At 46.5% G+C, this 21,938-nt stretch overlaps 1 protein-coding gene across 1 annotated transcript in view; it reads left to right on the top strand.

Annotated features, from left to right (window-relative positions):
- LOC112239503 (extracellular matrix organizing protein FRAS1-like) overlaps positions 1 to 21,938 on the top strand; it is a 316,408-nt gene that overhangs the window by 283,136 nt on the left and 11,334 nt on the right. The window contains exons 42-53 of the mRNA XM_042321247.1: positions 2,543 to 2,687; positions 2,934 to 3,139; positions 3,314 to 3,470; positions 3,727 to 3,927; positions 5,220 to 5,407; positions 5,670 to 5,945; positions 6,389 to 6,621; positions 8,163 to 8,323; positions 9,033 to 9,247; positions 16,465 to 16,615; positions 17,366 to 17,473; positions 19,657 to 19,816. Coding sequence (XP_042177181.1) covers positions 2,543 to 2,687; positions 2,934 to 3,139; positions 3,314 to 3,470; positions 3,727 to 3,927; positions 5,220 to 5,407; positions 5,670 to 5,945; positions 6,389 to 6,621; positions 8,163 to 8,323; positions 9,033 to 9,247; positions 16,465 to 16,615; positions 17,366 to 17,473; positions 19,657 to 19,816 — 2,201 coding nt within the window. The remainder of the gene's footprint in view (positions 1 to 2,542; positions 2,688 to 2,933; positions 3,140 to 3,313; positions 3,471 to 3,726; positions 3,928 to 5,219; positions 5,408 to 5,669; positions 5,946 to 6,388; positions 6,622 to 8,162; positions 8,324 to 9,032; positions 9,248 to 16,464; positions 16,616 to 17,365; positions 17,474 to 19,656; positions 19,817 to 21,938) is intronic.

Raw genomic sequence — 21,938 nt, 5'->3', positions numbered from 1 at the left:
ACCCTCATGCCAAATTGTGTCGAAGGCTTTTTTGAAATCAACAAAGCATGAGAAGACTTTGCCTTTGTTTTGGTTTGTTTGGTTGTCAATTAGGGTGTGCAGTATGAATACATGGTCTGTTGTATGGTAATTTGGTAAAAAGCCAATTTGACATTTGCTCAGTACATTGTTTTCATTGAGGAAGTGTATGAGTGCTGTTAATGATAATGCAGAGGATTTTCCCAAGGTTACTGTTGACGCATATTCCACGGTAGTTATTGGGGTCAAATTTGTCTCCACTTTTGTGGATTGGGGTGATCAGTCCTTGGTTCCAAATATTGGGGAAGATGCCAGAGCTAAGGATGATGTTAAAGAGTTTTAGTATATCCAATTGGAATTTGTTGTCTGAATATTTGATCATTTCATTGAGGATACCATCAACACCACAGGCCTTTTTGGGTTGGAGGGTTTTTATTTTGTCCTGTAACTCATTCAATGTAATTGGAGAATCCAGTGGGTTCTGGTAGTCTTTAATAGTTGATTCTAAGATCTGTATTTGATCATGTATATGTTTTTGCTCTTTATTCTTTGTTATAGAGCCAAAAAGATTGGAGAAGTGGTTTACCCATACATCTCCATTTTGGATAGATAATTCTTCGTGTTGTTGTTTGTTTAGTGTTTTCCAATTTTCCCAGAAGTGGTTAGAGTCTATGGATTCTTCAATTACATTGAGCTGATTTCTGACATGCTGTTCCTTCTTTTTCCGTAGTGTATTTCTGTATTGTTTTAGTGATTCACAATAGTGAAGGCGTAGACTCAGGTTTTCCGGGTCTCTATGTTTTTGGTTGGACAGGTTTCTCAATTTCTTTCTTAGATTTTTGCATTCTTCATCAAAACATTTGTCATTGTTGTTCATTTTCTTCGGTTTTCTATTTGAGATTTTTAGATTTGATAGGGAAGCTGAGAGGTCAAATATACTGTTGAGATTTTCTACTGCCAAGTTTACACCTTCACTATTACAGTGGAACGTTTTACCCAGGAAATTGTCTAAAAGGGATTGAATTTGTTGTTGCCTAATTGTTTTTTGGTAGGTTTCCAAACTGCATTCCTTCCATCTATAGCATTTCTTAATGTTACTCAGTTCCTTTGGCTTTGATGCCTCATGATTGAGTATTGCTCTGTTTAAGTAGACTGTGATTTTGTGTGGTCTGATAGGGGTGTCAGTGGGCTGACTATGAACGCTCTGAGAGACACTGGGTTGAGGTCAGTGATAAAGTAGTCTACAGTACTACTGCCAAGAGATGAGCTATAGGTGTACCTACCATAGGAGTCCCCTCGAAGCCTACCATTGACTATGCACATACGCAGCGTGCGACAGAGCTGCAGGAGTTGTGACCCGTTTTTGTTGGTTATGTTGTCATAGTTGTGCCTAGGGGGGCATATGTGGGAGGGAATGCTGTCACCTCCAGGCAGGTGTTTGTCCCCCTGTGTGCTGAGGGTGTCAGGTTCTTGTCCGGTTCTGGCATTTAGGTCGCCACAGACTAGTACATGTCCCTGGGCCTGGAAATTATTGATTTCCCCCACCAGGATGGAGAAGCTGTCTTCATTAAAATATGGCGATTCTAGTGGGGGGATATAGGTAGCACACAGGAGGACATTTTTCTCTGTTAGGATAATTTCCTTTTGAATTTCTAGCCAAATGTAGAATGTTCCTGTTTTGATTAATTTAATGGAGTGAGTTAGGTCTGCTCTATACCAAATTAGCATACCCCCTGAGTCCCTTCCCTGTTTCACACCTGGTAGTTTGGTGGATGGAACTACCAGCTCTCTGTAACCAAGAGGGCAACCAGTGGGTCCGTCTCCTCTATACCAGGTTTCTTGCAGGATGACAATGTCTGTATTACCTATTTCTTTGGTGAAGTCCGGGTTTCTGCTCTTTAGGCCAAAGGCAGATGACCTCAGGCCTTGGATATTCCAGGATGATATAGTGAATGCTTTTTGTTCCATAGAGTGTCCAATGTTGTTGGTCGTGGTTTGGTCTCAGGCCAGTAAGTGTGAGCAGAGCCTGCTGAGCATCTGGTACATGCCATTGGCTTGGGCGAGAGTGAGGGTTGGAACTGTTTGCCCGCTCACTACCTGGGCGTATGAGTGGCTTCCATGTTGAGGCCCTCTTTGTGGGGGTGGCGTGCATGGGGTGGGCAGGAGTGGCATAGGTCTGATCTGAGGGGGCCTAAATGGGGTGTGGGCATGGTTGACTCTCTCTCTCTCTCTCTCTCTCTTTCTCTCTCTCTTACTCTCTCTGTCTCTCTCTCTTTGTCTCTCTCTTTTTCTCTCTCTCTCTCTCTCTCTGTCTTTCTCTCTTTCTCTCTTTTACTCTCTCTTTCTCTCTCTTACTCTCTCTGTCTCTCTTTGTCTCTCTCTCTCTCTTTCTCTCTCTCTGTCTCTGTCTTTCTCTCTCTCTCTCTTACTCTCTCTGTCTCTCTCTCTCTTTGTCTCTCTCTCTCTCTCTTTGTCTCTCTCTCTCTCTCTCTCTCTCTCTCTCTGTCTCTCTCTCTCGCCCCAGACGTGCAGTCTGACCATCATGGATGACATCCAGAACCCAGCCATGGAGGGGGCTGAGTCCTTTGTAGTGTTCCTCTCCTCCCCTCAGGGGGCCGTCCTTCTGGAACCTTTCCAAGCCTCCGTGTTCATCACTGACACCTTGGACCGTACGTACACCCCTACACACACACACACACCTGTCTTCTAGAGCAGAGGTTTTCTAACTTTTGTTGCCCAGCAACCCACGCACAGGCAAACCGGTGACCCAGGGACTCCCATCATATGTTAGCAAAGACTAAATAAAAGTCACATCTGGATCACAGTCTCCTCGAAGCAGTTGAACACCTTCTGAAATTGTAAGTTTTATAGCTTCATAAACCCTACTCATTTACCCCACAATTCCTTCCTTCCAGTTCCCAGCATGCAGTTTGAGAAGACGGCGTACAAGGTGACGGAGAAGGAGGGCGTGCTGGACATCCCCGTTGTTCGAACGGGAGACCTGACGGTCAAGTCCTCTGTGCGCTGCTTCACTCGCACCATGTCTGCCATGGTGATGGACGACTTCGAGGAGAGGAGGAACGCAGACGACTCGCGCATCGCCTTCCTCCAGGGAGAGAAGGTAGGTTCTTTAGCCCACAGTGGTTCTTCACGGGAATGGTGTTATAATAGTTGGTACATATTAGTGTTCAAATGTGTTAAAAAAAACCTCTGTATGGAGCCCTACCAGACCAATACAGTTGGCTTTGATGTTATGCTGATGATGATGATGATGATGATGATGATGATGATCCAGGTAAAGAACTGTACGGTGCACATCAACGACGACTCTGTGTTCGAGCCTGAGGAGGAGTTCCAGGTGCATCTTGGGACGCCCCTTGGGGACCAATGGAGTGGAGCCATGGTGGGAGTTAGTGACGTTGTCACGGTAACCATCACTAACGACGAGGACGGTAAACAACGGGACAGGTTTCCCTGATCTCAGTGCTTCTCTACATATGAATAGAGTGGCAGACTGGCTGGTGATAGTTTGTATTGTATGTAATGTATTGTATAAGGTAATGACATTGTAAGACACAGTACAAACAGGAATTGCAAACAGGGCATATTTTTACATAGAAAAAAAAAGCCCAGTCATTGTAAAAATGAATCGTATGTTTCATTTCACATGTTCATTATAAAGCGAACATTGATATTGTACCACCCCAGCCCCCACCATAGAGTTTGAGCAGGCGTCGTACCAGGTGAGGGAGCCTCCCGGGCCAAACGGCATCGAGGTGCTTCACATCAAGGTGGTCAGGACAGGAGACCAGGACCGCACCTCCAAGGTCCGCTGCAGCACCCGGGACGGATCAGCCCAGTCCGGAGTGGACTACAACCCCAAGAGCAGAGTGCTCAAGTTCACCCCTGGTCAGTAAGACTTAATGAGGAGGAGCATTATGGGTAGTGAAGTACATCTGTCTACAAGAACCTCATAGCCAATCACACTGCTCTTTAGTGACTGTTCAGACTCTGTGCCGTGCATATTTATTCACCAGTTTCAGAGGGATTTGACAGGAAATGGAATATGTGTTTACATTAACTTCTTGCATCGAGCAATCCCGTATCCGGGAGCGTAATTATAGCCTCAAGCTCATTACCATAACGCAACGTTAACTATTCATGAAAATCGCAAATGAAATGAAAGAAATGTATTGGCTCACAAGCTTAGCCTTTTGTTAACAACACTGTCATCTCAAATTTTCAAAATATGCTTTTCAACCATAGCTACACAAGCATTTGTGTAAGAGTATTGATAGCTAGCATAGCATTAAGCCTAGCATTCAGCAGGCAACATTTTCACAAAAACAAGAAAAGCATTCAAATAAAATCATTTACCTTTGAAGAACTTCCGATGTTTTCAATGAGGAGACTCTCAGTTAGATAGCAAACGTTCAGTTTTTCTAAAAATATTATTTGTGTAGGAGAAATCGCTCCGTTTTGTTCATCACGTTTGGCTGAGAAAAAACCCAGAAAATTCAGTCATTACAACGCCAAACTTTTTCCCAAACTAACTCTATAATATCGACAGAAACATGGCAAACGTTGTTTAGAATCAATCCTCAAGGTGTTTTTCACATATCTATTCGATGATAAGTCATTCGTGGCAGTTGGGTTTCTCCTCTGAACCAAATGGAAAAATACACGCAGCTGGAGATGACGCAATAATTGTAACGGAGGACACCAAGCGAGCACCTGGTAAATGTAGTCTCTTATGGTCAATCTTCCAATGATATGCCTACAAATACGTCACAATGCTGCAGACACCTTGGGGAAACGACAGAAAGTGTAGGCTCATTCCTCATTCCGCATTCACAGCCATATAAGGAGACATTGGAACACAGCGCCTTCAAAATCTGGGGCATTTCCTGTTTGAAATGTAATCTTGGTTTCGCCTGTAGCATCAGTTCTGTGGCACTCACAGATAATATCTTTGCAGTTTTGGAAACGTCAAGAGTATTTTCTTTCCAAAGCTTTCAATTATATGCATAGTCGAGCATCTTTTCGTGACAAAATAATATAATAATAATATAATATGTTTAAAACGGGAACGTTTTTTCATCAAAAAATTAAAAGAGCGTATCGAAGAAGTTAATGAAGTTACATGATAATAAGTAAACATGACTCAACATTTTATTTATTTTTTATTTTTTCCCATGAAGGCATGGACCACATCCTGTTCAATGTGGAGATTCTGTCCAATGAGGACAGAGAATGGCACGAGTCCTTCTCGTTGGTCCTCGGCCCTGACGACCCAGTGGAGGCGGTGCTTGGAGAGATCACCACGGCAACAGTCACCATCCTGGACCAGGAAGCTGTGGGGAGTCTCATCCTACCGGCCACGCCCATTGTAAGGAACATGGCTCACATTCAAAATTTAAAATTGAATTAGTTTAGTATTATTCTTATTACAAAATCATTCAGGTACAATTACCTCATATAAGTTGTATATTGAAAATGGTAAATTAATTCTTTAAAGATTGAAGCATGGTTTCGGAGATGAATCCTATCTTGAGATAGGCGTGCATTGATTCTGTCAGCGCTTTCTGACAGCTAACTGTCTTTCATCAAAATGGAACTATGAACTTTAACCTCCCCTTGAACTCCCCCAGGTGGTTTCTCTGTCAGACTATGATAACGTGGCTGAGGTGTCCAGGGAGGGCAGTAAGAAGCAGCCGTCACCTGGTTACCCCCTGGTGTGTGTGACGCCCTGCGACCCCCACTACCCCAAATACTCTGTGATGAGGGAGCGCTGCGGCGAGGCAGGCATCAACCAGACCTCTGTTCACTTCTCCTGGGAGGTGGCTGCCCCTACAGACACCAACGGGGCCAGGTCACCATTCGAGACCGTCACTGATACCACACCCTATACTGGTGTTAACCATATGGTGAGTAGTAGTAGTAGTAGTAGTAGTAGTAGTAGTAGTAGTAGTAGTAGTAGTAGTAGTAGTAGTAGCAGTAGTAGTAGTAGTAGTAGTAGTAGTAGTAGTAGTAGTAGTAGTAGTGGTAGTAGTGGTAGTAGTAGTAGTAGCAGTAGTGGTAGTACATGTAGTAGTTGTAGTAGTAGTGGTAGTAGTTGTAGTAGTAGTGGTAGTAGTAGTAGCAGTAGTGGTAGTAGTAGTGGTAGTAGTAGTAGTAGTAGTAGTTGTAGTAGTAGTGGTAGTAGAATTATTATTAGTATTTTAACCATAAAGTCAGTAGCGAGTTGTGAGTAGAATGTAGAAGTTCTGTTTGTTGTGTGTCCCGGGCTTCTGTTTATGAGCTACAGCTGGTGGTTCCAAATGCATGATTGATGATGAAGTTTGATTGACTGTCAGTATTTAATCAACAGGTCCTGGACAGTATCTATTTCTCTCGGCGGTTCCATGTACGCTGTGTGGCTCAGGCCCGGGACAAGTCCGGCCATCTTGGAACACCCCTGAGGAGTAACATAGCAACCGTCAGCACCGAGTGTTCCATCTGCCACACCCCCGTCACCACAGGAACCGCCAGAGGGTTCCAGGCCCAGTCGTTCATCGCCACGCTGAAGTACCTGGACGTCAAACACAAGAGGCATCCGAACCGGTGAGCAGGGAAGCAATCGCACACGTAAACATACACACAAACACACAGGCACGCATGTACACACACAAATAGATAAGGGGGGAAGTCGATAGTTAAATATCTGGATTTTATTTTTGATGGTATATCACAAAAGTATTTTGGACAATATCGGAACATAATTTTGGAGATAGTAGGCTGCACCATCAACTTGTTTTGTACACTTGTATTTATCAGACTGTTTATCTTCCTGAATATAATAGCAGGAAAACACCTCCATATGGTCTATAATAGTTCTAGAACACCTCCATATGGTCTATAATAGTTCTAGAACACCTCCATGTGGTCTATAATAGTTCTAGAACACCTCCATATGGTCTATAATAGTTCTAGAACACCTCCATATGGTCTATAATAGTTCTAGAACACCTCCATATGGTCTATAATAGTTTTAGAACACCTCCATGTGGTCTATAATAGTAGTATAACACCTCCATATGGTCTATAATAGTTCTAGTACACCTCCATGTGGTCTATAATAGTAGTATAACACCTCCATATGGTCTATAATAGTTCTAGTACACCTCCATGTGGTCTATAATAGTAGTATAACACCTCCATATGGTCTATAATAGTTCTAGAACACCTCCATGTGGTCTATAGTAGTTATAGTACACCTCCATATGGTCTATAATAGTTCTAGAACACCTCCATATGGTCTATAATAGTTCTAGAACACCTCCATATGGTCTATAATAGTTTTAGAACCACTCCATGTGGTCTATAATAGTTCTAGAACCACTCCATATGGTCTATAACAGTTCTAGAACACCTCCATGTGGTCTATAATAGTAGTATAACACCTCCATGTGGTCTATAATAGTTCTAGAACACCTCCATGTGGTCTATAATAGTTCTAGAACACCTCCATATGGTCTATAATAGTTTTAGAACACCTCCATGTGGTCTATAATAGTTCTAGAACACCTCCATGTGGTCTATAATAGTTCTAGAACACCTCCATATGGTCTATAATAGTTCTAGAACACCTCCATATGGTCTATAATAGTTCTAGAACACCTCCATGTGGTCTATAATAGTTCTAGAACACCTCCATGTGGTCTATAATAGTTCTAGAACACCTCCATATGGTCTATAATAGTAGTATAACACCTCCATGTGGTCTATAATAGTTCTAGAACACCTCCATGTGGTCTATAATAGTTCTAGAACACCATGTGGTCTATAATAGGTCTAGAACACCTCCATATGGTCTATAATAGTTCTAGAACACCTCCATGTGGTCTATAATAGTTCTATAACACCTCCATATGGTCTATAATAGTTCTAGAACACCTTGTGGTCTATAATAGTTCTATAACACCTCCATGTGGTCTATAATAGTTCTAGAACACCTTGTGGTCTATAATAGTTCTAGAACACCTCCATATGGTCTATAATAGTTCTAGAACACCTCCATGTGGTCTATAATAGTTCTAGAACACCTCCATATGGTCTATAATAGTTCTAGAACACTAACCTTGTGTTGTCTTTTTCTTCTGCAGTATCCACATCTCGGTGCAGATCCCCCACCAGGACGGTATGCTGCCCCTAGTGTCCAGCATGCCCCTCCACAACCTGCACTTCCTGCTGTCAGAGTCCATCTACAGACAACAGCACGTCTGTTCTAACCTGGTCACTCTCAAAGACCTGCAGGGTGTCTCCGGTAAGGACACACGCAGATGCTCTAAAGTGTGTTACATCAGACACATACACACACACACTCATGCACACATATACACACATACACATACTCTTACAACAAATTACAAACACCCTTCCTCTAACAAAGTGTTTGACGTGTCCTCTCTGTGTGTCTGTCCTCTCTGTGTGTGTCTGTCCTCTCTGTTGGTCACTGTCCTCTCTCTCCTTGTGTGTCTCTGTCCTCTCTCTCTCTCTCTCTGTGTGTCTCTGTCCTCTCTCTCTGGGTGTCTCTGTCCTCTCTCTCTGTGTGTCTCTGTCCTCTCTGTGTTTCTCTGTCCTCTCTCTGTGTGTATATGTCCTCTCTCTCTCTGTATCTCTGTCCTCTCTCTCTCTTGGTGTCTCTGTCCTCTCTCTCTCTGTGTCTCTGTCCTCTCTCTCTCTTGGTGTCTCTGTCCTCTCTCTCTCTCTGTGTCTCTGTCCTCTCTCTCTCTTGGTGTCTCTGTCCTCTCTCTCTGTTTGTCTCTGTCCTCTCTCTCTGTGTCTCTGTCCCTCTCTCTGTGTCTCTGTCCTCTCTCTCTCTCTGTTTCTCTGTCCTCTCTCTCTGTTTCTCTGTCCTCTCTCTCTCTGTTTCTCTGTCCTCTCTCTCTATGTGTGTCTCTGTCCTCTCTCTCTATGTGTGTCTCTGTCCTCTCTCTCTCTCTCTCTGTGTCTCTGTCCTCTGTGTGTTTCAGAGACGGGTTTCCTGGATGGTGTCCAGTATGACAGTATCTCTCTGGGTCCGGGTTATGACAGACCCTACCAGTTCAACCCCGGTGTCCGAGAGGCTCAGAGCATCCAGCTGTATAAACACCTCAACATGAGGAGCTGCATCTGGACCTTCGATGCCTACTACGACATGACGGAACTCATCGACGTCTGTGGAGGCTCAGTCACTGCCGACTTCCAGGTACGAGAGACTCCCTCGGGTTCAGGTACCGTACCCTCTTCTAGTGGGTCATCGATGTCACTGCATTTTGTTCGCTGTCCTCTGCATTTACTCCAGTTTATTTTCATTACCTGAAGGCTTGAATACAATCTAACATGACTAGTGAACATAATCTTCTCACAGAAGTCTACAGTGTTATCAGGTCCACAGTGTTATCGGGTCCACAGTGTTATCGGGTCCACAGTGTTATCAGGTCCACAGTGTTTCAGGTCCACAGTGTTATCGGGTCCACAGTGTTATCGGGTCCACAGTGTCATCAGGTCCACAGTGTTTTCAGGTCCACAGAGTTATCAGGTCCACAGTGTTAGCAGCTCCACAGTGTTATCAGGTTGTCACGTAGAGTAGGCCAGATGGCTAAACTGGATCACCTAACCTCTATAAAAATAAAAAGATGGCGGAACCGCAAAAGTTCTTCTGTGCAAAGGTGTTTATTTACAAGTGATTCCGGAACAGAAAATAACAGTACTGCCATCAACGTCTACCTTATGGGACAGCTTAACAACAATGCTGCCCCATCCACAGCTCAATCAAAAAATCCCCTTAGAGACTGGAGAGAGGCTCCTTTTGTAGGGCTAGCCCCTCCCCTCAGAACAATTAACCCTAATTAATTAATCAATTAACAATACAAACCTACATTTTCCATGAACTAAACATACTAAAGGATATACATTGCAACACGGTTTTAAACAATATCACAACATAACATTTACAACATTACCTCATTACTGACAATATCTTTCAATATGCCCATATGCATTAATGAGCCATTTGGGACAGGCACTATAAAGCCAACCCAATTCCCTTAGCTCGGGTCCTTTTCCAGCATACCCAGAAGCTACAGAGATGGAGAGAGAGGAACAGAACAAACAAACAATGCGCTCATCCACAACATTGATAAGTATAATAATTATTGTATCTCTCAAATATGAACATTGACAAGTGTGAAATGCATGCACCAAGACAGAATTTAAATTGTGTGTCGACCCACATTGTTAACTTATGGTATAATGGCGCAGGGAGGAGTGATGAATATGTGTGTGCGTTAAAGAACCAAATGCTGCCCGCGCCAGTGACGGACTTCTACGTCACATTACCTTCCTCCTCTCCTGAAGCGACCATGTTCGGGAGTCTTGATAGGTAGTCCGCAGTAACGTTCTCTTTTCCTGCCTTGTGACGGACAGAACCTGAAGGGCTGGAGCTCCAGATACCACCTGGTCACACGAGAATTCCGGTCCTTCATGGTCTGGATCCAGGTCAGTGCTCTGTGGTCCGTGTGCAGGTCAAATTCCCTCCCAAGAAGGTAGTAACGGAGGCTATCTAGGGCCCACTTTATAGCCAGGCACTCCTTTTCGATTGTAGAATACCTGGTTTCCCTGGGCAACAGCTTCCGACTCAGGTACAGCACAGGAAGCTCTTCTCTTGGCTCCCCTTGGGCCAGTACAGCTCCAATTCCTACAGCCGAAGCGTCCACCTGCACGAGAAATCTCTTCTTAAAATCAGGGGTCTGGAGAACAGGGAATGAGCACAGTCATTTTTTCAGTGTCATGAAGGCTTCCTCACACTCCTCAGTCCACTTCACAGGGTTGCTGGCCCCCTTCGAAGTGAGGTTGGTCAGAGGGACAGCGATGGTCGAAAACTGTGGAATGAATCTCCGGTACCACCCTGCCAGACCTAGGAAGTACTTCACCTGTGTCTTGGTTCTGGGTTGAGGGCTATTCCTGATGGACTCCACTTTCTCCACCTGAGGCCGAACTTCACCCTTACCCAGCTGGTAACCCAGGTACTTTGTCTCCTGTTTCGCCCACTCACACTTCAGGAGGTTAAGCGTGAGGCCTGCTTCATGGATCTTCCCCAGGACGCTGCTAAGATGCTGTATGTGCTCCTCCCAGGAGTGGCTGTAGATCACCACGTCGTCCAAGTAAGCAGCACAGTAATCGTCACAGTCCTGGAGGACCTTGTCCATCAGCCTCTAGAAAGTCGCAGGGGCCCCATGAAGGCCAAACGGCATGACCTTGAACTGGAACAGGCCCATTGGCGTCCGGAATGCAGTGTAGGCCTTGGATTGTTCATCCAGGGTCACCTGCCAGTACCCTTTGCAGAGATCCAATGTGGTGATGTAATGAGCTCTACCTATTCTCTCCAGTAAGTCGTCAATGCGGGGCATGGGATAGGCATCAAACTGGGAGATGGCATTCACCTTACGGAAGTCCATGCAGACGCGCAAAGAGCCATCCTTCTTTGGGACAATGACAATAGGGCTGCTCCATTCACTTGAAGATGGCTCGACAACATCCATCTCTATCATGGTACCACCAGCCTCTGGTAAGGATGCTGGCGGACAGGGTTCTGGCCAGGTCTCAAACGAATGACGTGTTCCAGGACTTTGGTTCTTCCTGGTCTCTGACTGAAGAGGGCCGGATACTTGCCAAACAGCTGCTTCAGCTCATCTTGCTTGTCTTCTTCCAGGTGAGCCAGTATGACTTCTGCTCGTTCTTTCCATGCCTCTGTGACTCCATCCATCCGACTCATCCTCTTCTACTCTGCGGACCAGAAAGGACTTTCCTTTGGAGAGTTCCTCTTTCTCCTCCCAGGCCTTGAGAAGGTTCACATGGTAGGTTTGCTTCTTCTTACCCTTGTCCGGGTGCAGCACCTCGTAGGTCACTGGGCCCATCTTCCTCCCGATTAGGTACGGTCCTTGCCATTGCGCAAGGAGCTTGCTGGTAGACGAGGGAAGGAGGAGCAGGACTTTCTGTCCTGGCTCAAACTCTCTGTGGCGAGCGTGCTGGTCATAGCCTCTCTTCTGGGCCTTCTGGGCTTGCTGAAGGTTTGCTCTAGCTTCCTCTCGGTACCGTTCCAACCTGTCTCGCATCTGGAGGACATACTGGACAATCCCCTGTCCTGAGGTAGCTACTGGGGAACCTTCCCAGCACTTCTTCAGCAGGTCCAGTGGTCCTTGCACTGGCCATCCATAGAGGAGTTCGAATGGCGAGAAACCTGTCGATGCCTGAGGCACCTCCCTGTAAGCAAAAAGCAGAAAGGGTAACCACTTATCCCAGTCTTTACCAGTGTCAGCCACAAACTTCCTCAGCATGTTCTTGAGCATTTGATTGAATCTCTCTACGAGCCCATCCGTTTGGGGATGGTAGGGAGTAGTCCTCAAGCCTTTAATGCCCAGCTGTCGGTGGAGTTGAACCATCAGTCGCGAGGTGAAGTTTGTCCCTTGGTCCGTCAGGATTTCATCTGGGATTCCTACACGAGAGAAGAGCTGAACAAGAGCACTGATTATCTTTGGAGTGGTTATGGAACGGAGTGGGAAGGCTTCTGGGAACCGGGTGGCATAGTCACAGATCACCAATATATACTTGTAACCTGCACTACTCTTCTCCAAGGGTCCAACAATGTCCATTGCAATTCTCTTGAATGGGGTAGAGATAACTGGCAGTGAACATAGAGGAGCCCGTTCAGACCTACGGACAGCACTGGTTTTCTGGCACGTGGGGCATGATTTGCAGTATTTTTGTACATCAGTATACATGGAGGGCCAAAAGAAACGGGAGCCTAGCCTAAGATAGGTCTTATGTTGCCCTAGATGGCCTGCCCATGGAACTGTATGTGCAAGGTTGAGAACAAGTGGTCTACAGGTAGATGGCACCACCAACTTCCTGCTATCTGCCTCTGACCCAAGGTAGAGTATGTGGTTGTCTACTGTGTAAATCCCCCCACATAAAGATTGACTGTCCCCAGCTAAGGCCTTGTCAAACAAACATTTCAAGGTTGCGTCAGACTTCTGCAGTGTAGCAAAATTTTGTGGAACATCCCATTGCACCTCTAACCCAGACACATCAGCAACAGGTACAGGGGTTCCCACATACTTCTCAAGACGCTGCTGGCGGCGTGACTTTCTGGGCCCTTTTGGTTCCCCCTCGCACAGACTATCACACAAGTCAGGCAGAGGTTGTAAACCAGCTTTGGCCTGGGCACGAGTGACAACTGAACATGCCATCTGAACATCAGACTGGCAAACTGACTGCTCATATAGCTGACCCCCACACTTCCCAACAGATCAAAGAGTACAGGCACATCCCTTCCCAAAATCATCTCAAAAGGTAGCTTCTCCATTACCCCAACTTTGAGGAGGATTTCTGACCCTGAATCTCAACTGTGAGCTCAGCTGTGGGCTGCTGTGACTGGTCACCATGGACACATTGGATCAGTGTCTGATGACCATAATCAATGTCATTAACAGGTACATTACCTTTTCTGATCAATGACAGGGAACTGCCGGTGTCAATCATTGCAGTAAGACTTTTACCATTCACTTTTACAGGTACCAAGCATGACCCTTCCCGAGTCTGTCTATTCTGAACACCATCCCCTTTTCTGGGTACATAACAGTAACCTGAGAGCTTGGATTTACGTAGCGGACACATTGAAGCTTTGTGCCCCTGCTGCCGGCAGTAAAAACAGGTCAGACCCCTCCCATCAGAGCGAACTGCATGATCCCTTACCTCCCTCCCAGACACATAACCCCCAGAGTTACCTCCACCATCTCTGGCGTTTCTGATGTCCCTTGTGTCTCTGAGACTCCTTGGAGCGGGTGCTGCAGGTTGTGGTGGGCCCCCTTTACGTGCATTAAGATACTGCAGTGCAAGCTTGGCCGCCATAAGCCCGTCCTTGGGCTCGTGCTCTCGGACCCAGGTTCGAATGTCGTATGGTAGAACTTGTAGAAGTTGCTTGAGGATGATGACCTCCCGATTTCGTCCTGTGTCTTCTCCCCGGTCGAACCCATCGTCGGTAGAGACCCTTGAGGCGGTGGTATGTCTCTGTCGGCGACTCACCCGATGGCGTTGATGCAGCTCTGAAGCGTTGACGGTAGGTTTCCGGTGAGATGTCAAACTTCACCAGCAGCGCTTCCTTCAAGCCCTTGTAGACATTGGCCAGCCCCTCATCCATTGCTGTGTAAGCCTCTAAGGCCTTGCCCATGAGCAATGGGACAAGCCTGCAGGCCCACTCTACCTCAGGCCACTGCCACGTCTTAGCCATGCGCTCAAACCTCAGCAGATAGTTTTCAATGTCCTCCCCTGCTGGTATGAGGGCATCTTTGGCTCCTTCATCAGGAATGCTGGAAGATGGACGTTAACACTGCTGGACTGGTCTCCTGGTGCTGGCCTCATTACTGCTTGGGGTGCCTGCTGTGGAGTTGAAGTCCTTGCTGCATCGAGCCTTTGTCGTCCTGGTGTTGGAAGACCCAATCTTGGGCTCTCACTGACGAGTTCCGCCTGGTGGGGAGCTGTGAGGATAGATTGGTGTAGGCCACATAACTCCTGCTTGAGGTCTTCGTCCCTCCTCTCAAGCCAGGTGAAAAGTTGCTGAAAAAGGGTTACCATGGTTGGGTGTGGTTCTGGTCCCCCAACTGCTCCTTCAGTCAGCAGCTCACCCAGTTCTGGTTGTCTTTGGCCCCGCGGTCGGGCTCCTAGTTTCTCATACTTGACCTCTTCTTCACCAGACGATTCCATGGTATTCCACCCCGGTTCAACTTCAGGTACCTTTTCTGACAGTTGATGCTGTTGCTGAGAATGCAATCCTGTACGCATTCCTTTACCTCTCTTGTTCGAATTCACTGATTTGCGGTACGCCATCCCACCACTGCCACCATATGTCACGTAGAGTAGGCCAGATGGCTAAACTGGATCACCTAACCTCTATAAAAATAAAAAGATGGCGGAACCGCAAAAGTTCTTCTGTGCAAAGGTGTTTATTTACAAGTGATTCCGGAACAGAAAATAACAGTACTGCCATCAACGTCTACCTTATGGAACAGCTTAACAACAATGCTGCCCCATCCACAGCTCAATCCAAAAAATCCCCCTTAGAGACTGGAGAGAGGCTCCTTTTGTAGGGCTAGCCCCTCCCCTCAGAACAATTAACCCTAATTAATTAATCAATTAACAATACAAACCTACATTTTCCATGAACTAAACATACTAAAGGATATACATTGCAACACGGTTTTAAACAATATCACAACATAACATTTACAACATTACCTCATTACTGACAATATATTTCAATATGTCCATATGCATTAATGAGCCATTTGGGACAGGCACTATAAAGCCAACCCAATTCCCTTAGCTCGGGTCCTTTTCCAGCATACCCAGAAGCTACAGAGATGGAGAGAGAGGAACAGAACAAACAAACAATGCGCTCATCCACAACGTTGATAAGTATAATAATTATTGTATCTCTCAAATATGAACATTGACAAGTGTGAAATGCATGCACCAAGACAGAAGTTAAATTGTGTGTCGACCCACATTGTTAACTTATGGTATAATGGCGCAGGGAGGAGTGATGAATATGTGTGTGCGTTAAAGAACCAAATGCTGCCCGCGGCCAGTGACGGACTTCTACGTCACACAGGTCCACAGTGTTATCAAGTCCACAGTGTTATCAGGTCCACAGTGTTATCAGGTCCACAGTGTTATCAGGTCCACAGTGTCATCAGGTCCACATTCAGTGATGTGATCACAGTCTGTATTGTTCGATTCTGAGTTAAACTCGGAACGTTATTAGACTCAGAAGTATAGTATCTGAGGAGTGATAGAGACTGGGTTTTAACATCAGAAGTTAATGGTTATCTGTAGGAGCCAGATGGCTGTGGAATGTGTTGGGTGGACGGGAGGAAGTCACAGGGTTGCCAGAGGGGATGCAGGTGGAGATCTTTAGATTAGGCCTCAAGGGGGTCGAGGTCAGGTCAGATAACCTTTTTAGGGAGAAACAATGGTTTATTACCCAATCACTTCCTCTTCCTGTCGGACCTTAACAGATGTAAGGATTGGAGAGAAGTAGAGAGTGTCTAAGGGAGTATATATATATATATATATAACTTGCGGTGGTGGAAATGTGTGTTGTCTGAATACAGAAGTATATTTGGGAAGATTTTAACTTGTCTTTCCTGGTGTCCCGTAGAATTAGAACCTAACAGTATTACTGTAACCATGGCTACTCTTGCAGTTTCCCTGTGACTCATCCTTCCGTGCCAACCACCGTATGCAAAACAGTCTAAGGACTGACAATAGCTGGTGCTGCCCTTTTTAATCATGCCACGTTGTGTAACGTCATGTCATGGCACCTCATGTCATCTGATCTCACGTCGTGTCTCATGTCCCTCCCAGGCGAGGGACTCGGCCCAGTCGTTCCTGACGGTGCAGGTTCCTCTCTACGTGTCGTATATCTACGTAACAGCTCCCAGGGGCTGGGCTTCACTGGAACACCACACTGAAATGGAGTTCTCTTTCTTCTACGACACCGTGCTCTGGAGGACAGGTGAGGGGCTGGGAGGGGGTCTGTGGAGGACAGGCGAGGGGCTGTGGGGGGGCTGTGGAGGACAGGTGAAGGGCTGTGGGGGGGCTGTGAAGGACAGGTGAAGGGCTGTGGGGGGCTGTGAAACACAGGTGAAGGGCTGTGGGGGGGCTGTGAAGGACAGGTGAAGGGCTGTGGGGGAGGGGCTGTGGAGGACAGGTGAGGGGCTGTGGGGGGGGGGCTGTGGAGGACAGGTGAGGGGCTGTGGGGGGGGCTGTGGAGGACAGGTGAGGGGCTGTGGGGGGGGCTGTGGAGGACAGGTGAGGGGCTGTGGGGGGCTGTGGAGGACAGGTGAGGGGCTGTGTGGGGGGGGCTGTGGAGGACAGGTAAAGGGCTGTGGGGGGGGCTGTGGAGGACAGGTGAGGGGGGGGGGGCTGTGGGGGGCTGTGGAGGACAGGTGAGGGGCTGTGTGGGGGGGCTGTGGAGGACAGGTGAGGGGCTGTGGGGGGGGCTGTGGAGGACAGGTGAGGGGCTGTGGGGGCGTGGAGGACAGGTGAGGGGCTGTGGGGGGCTGTGGAGCACAGGTGAGGGGCTGTGGGGGGGCTGTGGAGCACAGGTGAGGGGCTGTGGGGGGGGCTGTGGAGCACAGGTGAGGGGCTGTGGGGGGCTGTGGAGCACAGGTGAGGGGCTGTGGGGGGGACCTTCCTTCACTTCCTTGGAAGTGTCGTGTTTCTGTGTAAATCCATTTAACTGGTATGTCTCTGTGTCCACTAGGCATCCAGACAGACAGCGTTCTGTCAGCCGGACTCCAGATCATCAGGATCTACATAAGAGAAGATGGTCGTCTGGTCATCGAGTTCAAAACACACGCCAAGTTCAGGGGTCAGTCCTCAATGACCTGTGTACTACTGTAGTGCACGGTATCACGTAGCCTCCTGTAAATTGTACGCTATGGAAACGTCTCGTATATTTACAGTGCCTTCGGGAAGGTATTCAGACAACTTGACTTTTTCCACATTTTGTTTTACGTCACAACCTTATTCTAAAATGTATTTAATTGTTTTTTTTCCTCATCAATCTACACACAATACCCCATAATGACATCACAATACCCCATAATGACATCACAATACCCCATAATGACATCACAATACCCCATAATGACATCACAATACCCCATAATGACATCACAATATCCCATAATGACATCACAATATCCCATAATGACATCACAATACCCATAATGACATCACAATACCCCATAATGACATCACAATACCCCATAATGACATCACAATACCCCATAATGACATCACAATACCCCATAATGAGAAAGCAGAAACATTATTGCGAATTTATAATTACAAAAAAAAGAAATATCACATTTACATAAGTATACAGACCCTTTACTCAGTTCTTTGTTGAAGCACCTTTGGTAATGATTACAGCATTGAGTCTTCTTGGGTATGATGTTAGAAGCTTGGCACACCTGTATTGGGGGAGTTTCTCCCATTCTTCTCTGCAGATCCTCTCAAGCTCTGTCAGGTTGGATGGGGAGCGTTGCTGCACAGCTATTTTCAGGTCTCTCCAGAGATGTTTGATCCGGTTCAAATCCAGACTCTGGCTGGGCCACTCAAGGACATTCAGAGACTTGTCCTGAAGACACTCCTGCGTTGTTTTGGCTGTGTGCTTAGGGTTGTTGTCCTGTTGGAAGGTGAACCTTCACCCCATCCTGAGGTCCTGAGCGCTCTGGCCAGGTTTACATCAAGGATCTCTCTCTACTTTGCTCCATTCATCTCTTCCTCGATCCTGACTAGTCTCTTCCAATGAAAAACATCCCCACAGCATGATGCTGCCACCACCATGCTTCACCGTAGGGATGGTGCCAGGTTTCCTACAGACGTGACGCTTGGCATTCAGGCCTGCAGAGAATCTTGTTTCTCATGGTCTGAGAGTCTTTAGGTGCCTTTTAGCAAACTCCAAGTCGGCTGTCATGTGCCTTTTACTGAGGAGTGGCTTCCGTCTGGCCACTCTACCATTAAGGCCTGATTGGTGGAGTGCTGCAGAGATGGTTGTCCTTCTGGAAGGTTTTCCCATCTCCACAGAGGAACTCTGGAGCTCTGTCAGAGTGGCCATTGGGTTCTTGGTCACCTTCCTGACCATGGCCCTTCTCTTCCGATTGTTCAGTTTGGCCGGGCAGCCATCTCTAGGAAAAAGTATAGTTGGTTCCAAAATTCTTCCATTAAGAATGATGGAGGTCACTGTGTTCTTGGGGACTTTCAATGCTGCAGAATTGTTTGGGTACCCTTCCCCAGATCTGTGCATCGACACAATCCTGTCTCGGAGCTCTATGGAGATCTCTTTTATAGACAGTTGTGTGCCTTTCCAAATCATGTCCAATCAATTGAATTTACCACAGATAGACTCCGATCAAGTTGTAGAAACATCTCAAGGATGATCAATGGAAACAGGATGCAAATGAGCTCCATTTCCAATCTCATAGCAAAGGGTCTGAATACTGATGTAAATAAGGTGTTTCTGTTTTCTGTTTTTAATAGTATCTGTAAAATGTCTTAAAACCTGTTTTCAGTTTCTCATTATGGGGTATTGTGATGTCATTATGGGGTGTTGTGATGTCATTATGGGGTATTGTGATGTCATTATGGGGTATTGTGATGTGATTATGGGGTATTGTGATGTCATTATGGGGTATTGTGTGTAGATTGCTGAGGATTTTTGGGGGGTTTAATCAATTTTAGAATAAGGCTGTAACGTAACAAAATGTGGAAAAAGTTAAGGGGTCTGAATACTTTCCGATGACACTGTATGCGTTTGTCTCTGCTTTGTCAGGACAGTTTGTACCAGAACACCACATTAATTAGTATCCTATTACTTTTGTAGTATATCATTTTAAAATACATGTACCAGGTCAACAGTGGTCTCGACTCCATATTTTTGAAGGAGACCACTGTGTTGAGGTCTGATCCCGATTCCTGTGAGACCAGGTCAATAGTGGTCTGTAACACGATGACTAACCTGTAGTTTTCTCCCTCTTCCTCCTCCAGGCCAGTTTGTCCAAGAACACCACACCCTGCCTGGCCACAAGTCCCACCTAATGGTCCCGGACCACCTGGGGGGGATAGAGTTCGACATGCAGCTCATCTGGAGCGCCCAGTCCTTTGATTCTCCCTACCAGCTCTGGAAAGCCACCTCCTCTTACAGCAGGTCAGTAAACATACATACTGTTATATACAGTTATAGATATAGATAAATAGATATTTCAAGTCCTTTGTCTCTCCCTACCAGCTCTGGAGGGCCATTTGCTCTTACAGCTGGTCAGTACACAGACATACTGTTATATACAGTTATAGAAATAGATAAATACACTGCTCAAAAAAATAAAGGGAACACTAAATTATCACATCCTAGATCTGAATGAATGAAATATTCTTATTAAATACTATTTTCTTTACATAGTTGAATGTGCTGACAACAAAATCACACAAAAATTATCAATGGAAATCAAATTTATCAACCCACGGATGTCTGGATTTGGAGTCACACTCAAAATTAAAGTGGAAAACCACACTACAGGCTGATCCAACTTTGATGTAATGTCCTTAAGTCAAAATGAGGCTCAGTAGTGTGTGTGGCCTCCACGTGCCTGTATGACCTCCCTACAACGCCTGGGCATGCTCCTGATGAGTTGGCGGATGGTCTCCTGAGGGATCTCCTCCCAGACCTGGACTAAAGCATCCGCCAACTTCTGGACAGTCTGTGGTGCAACGTGGCGTTGGTGGATGGAGCGAGACATGATGTCCCAGATGTGCTCAATTGGATTCTGGTCTGGGGAACGGGCGGGCCAGTCCATAGCATCAATGCCTTCCTCTTGCAGGAACTGCTGAAACACTCCAGCCACATGAGGTCTAGCATTGTCTTGCATTCGGAGGAACCCAGGGCCAACCGCACCAGCATATGGTCTCACAAGGGGTCTGAGGATCTCATCTCAGTACCTAATGGCAGTCAGGCTACCTCTGGCGAACACATGGAGGGCTGTGCGGCCCCACAAAGAAATGCCACCCCACACCATGACTGACCCAGCGACAAACCGGTCATGCTGGAGGATGTTGCAGGCAGTAGAACGTTCTCCACTGCGTCTCCAGACTCTGTCACGTCTGTCACGTGCTCAGTGTGAACCTGCTTTCATCTGTGAAGAGCACAGGGCGTCAGTGGCGAATTTGCCAATCTTGGTGTTCTCTGGGAAAATGCCAAACGTCCTGCACGGTGTTGGGCTGTAAGCACAACCCCCACCTGTGGACGTCGGGCCCTCATACCACCCTCATGGAGTCTGTTTCTGACCGTTTGAGCAGACACATGCACAATTGTGGCTGGGTGGAGGTTATTTTGCAGGGCTCTGGCAGTGCTCCTCCTGCTCCTCCTTGCACAAAGGCAGAGGTAGCGGTCCTGCTGCTGGGTTGTTGCCCTCCTACGGCCTCCTCCACGTCTCCTGATGTACTGGCCTGTCTCCTGGTAGTGCCTCCATGCTCTGGACTCTACGCTGATAGACACAGCAAACCTTCTTGCCACAGCTCACATTGATGTGCCATCCTGGATGGGCTGCACTACCTGAGCCACTTGTGTGGGTTGTAGACTCCGTCTCATGCTACCACTAAAGTGAAAGCACCGACAGCATTCAAAAGTGACCAAAACATCAGCCAGGAAGCATAGGAACTGAGAAGTGGTCTGTGGTCACCACCTATAGAACCACTCCTTTATTGGGGGTGTCTTGCTAATTGCCTATAATTTCCACCTGTTGTCTATTCCATTTGCACAACAGCATGTGACATTTATTGTCAATCAGTGTTGCTTCCTAAGTGGACAGTTTGATTTCACAGAAGTGTGACTGACTTGGAGTTACATTGTGTTGTTTAAGTGTTCCCTTTATTTTTTTGAGCAGTGTATATATTTCAAGTCCTTTGACTCTCCCTACCAGCTCTGGAGGGCCATTTGCTCTTGCACAGCTGGTCAGTAAGGGTTACTTGGTGGACAGACTTTTGTTCCAGCCCAACGCTAACTGCTTTCTCTACGTTCTGGAGAATTAGTGTCAGAGGGTTTGAATGTAGATCTCCTGGTCATCACAAAAAAATGTGTTAGCCTGCTAAGTTAAGCTAAAGCCTAGGCATCAGCCTGTTCACCTGCTAAGTTAAGCTAAAGCCTAGGTATCAGCCTGTTAGCCTGCTAATAAAAGCCTAGGTATCAGCCTGTATCAGCCTGATCGCCTGTTGCCTGCTAATTTAAGCTAAAGCCTAGGTCAGCCTGTTCAGCCTGTTCAGCCTCTGCTAATAAA

Source organism: Oncorhynchus tshawytscha, linkage group LG04, assembly GCF_018296145.1.
Source record: "Oncorhynchus tshawytscha isolate Ot180627B linkage group LG04, Otsh_v2.0, whole genome shotgun sequence".
Classification (NCBI taxonomy): Eukaryota; Metazoa; Chordata; class Actinopteri; order Salmoniformes; family Salmonidae; genus Oncorhynchus; species Oncorhynchus tshawytscha.
The sequence above is the reverse complement of the archived record's forward strand: the minus strand, read 5'-3'. Positions and strand labels throughout refer to the sequence as shown.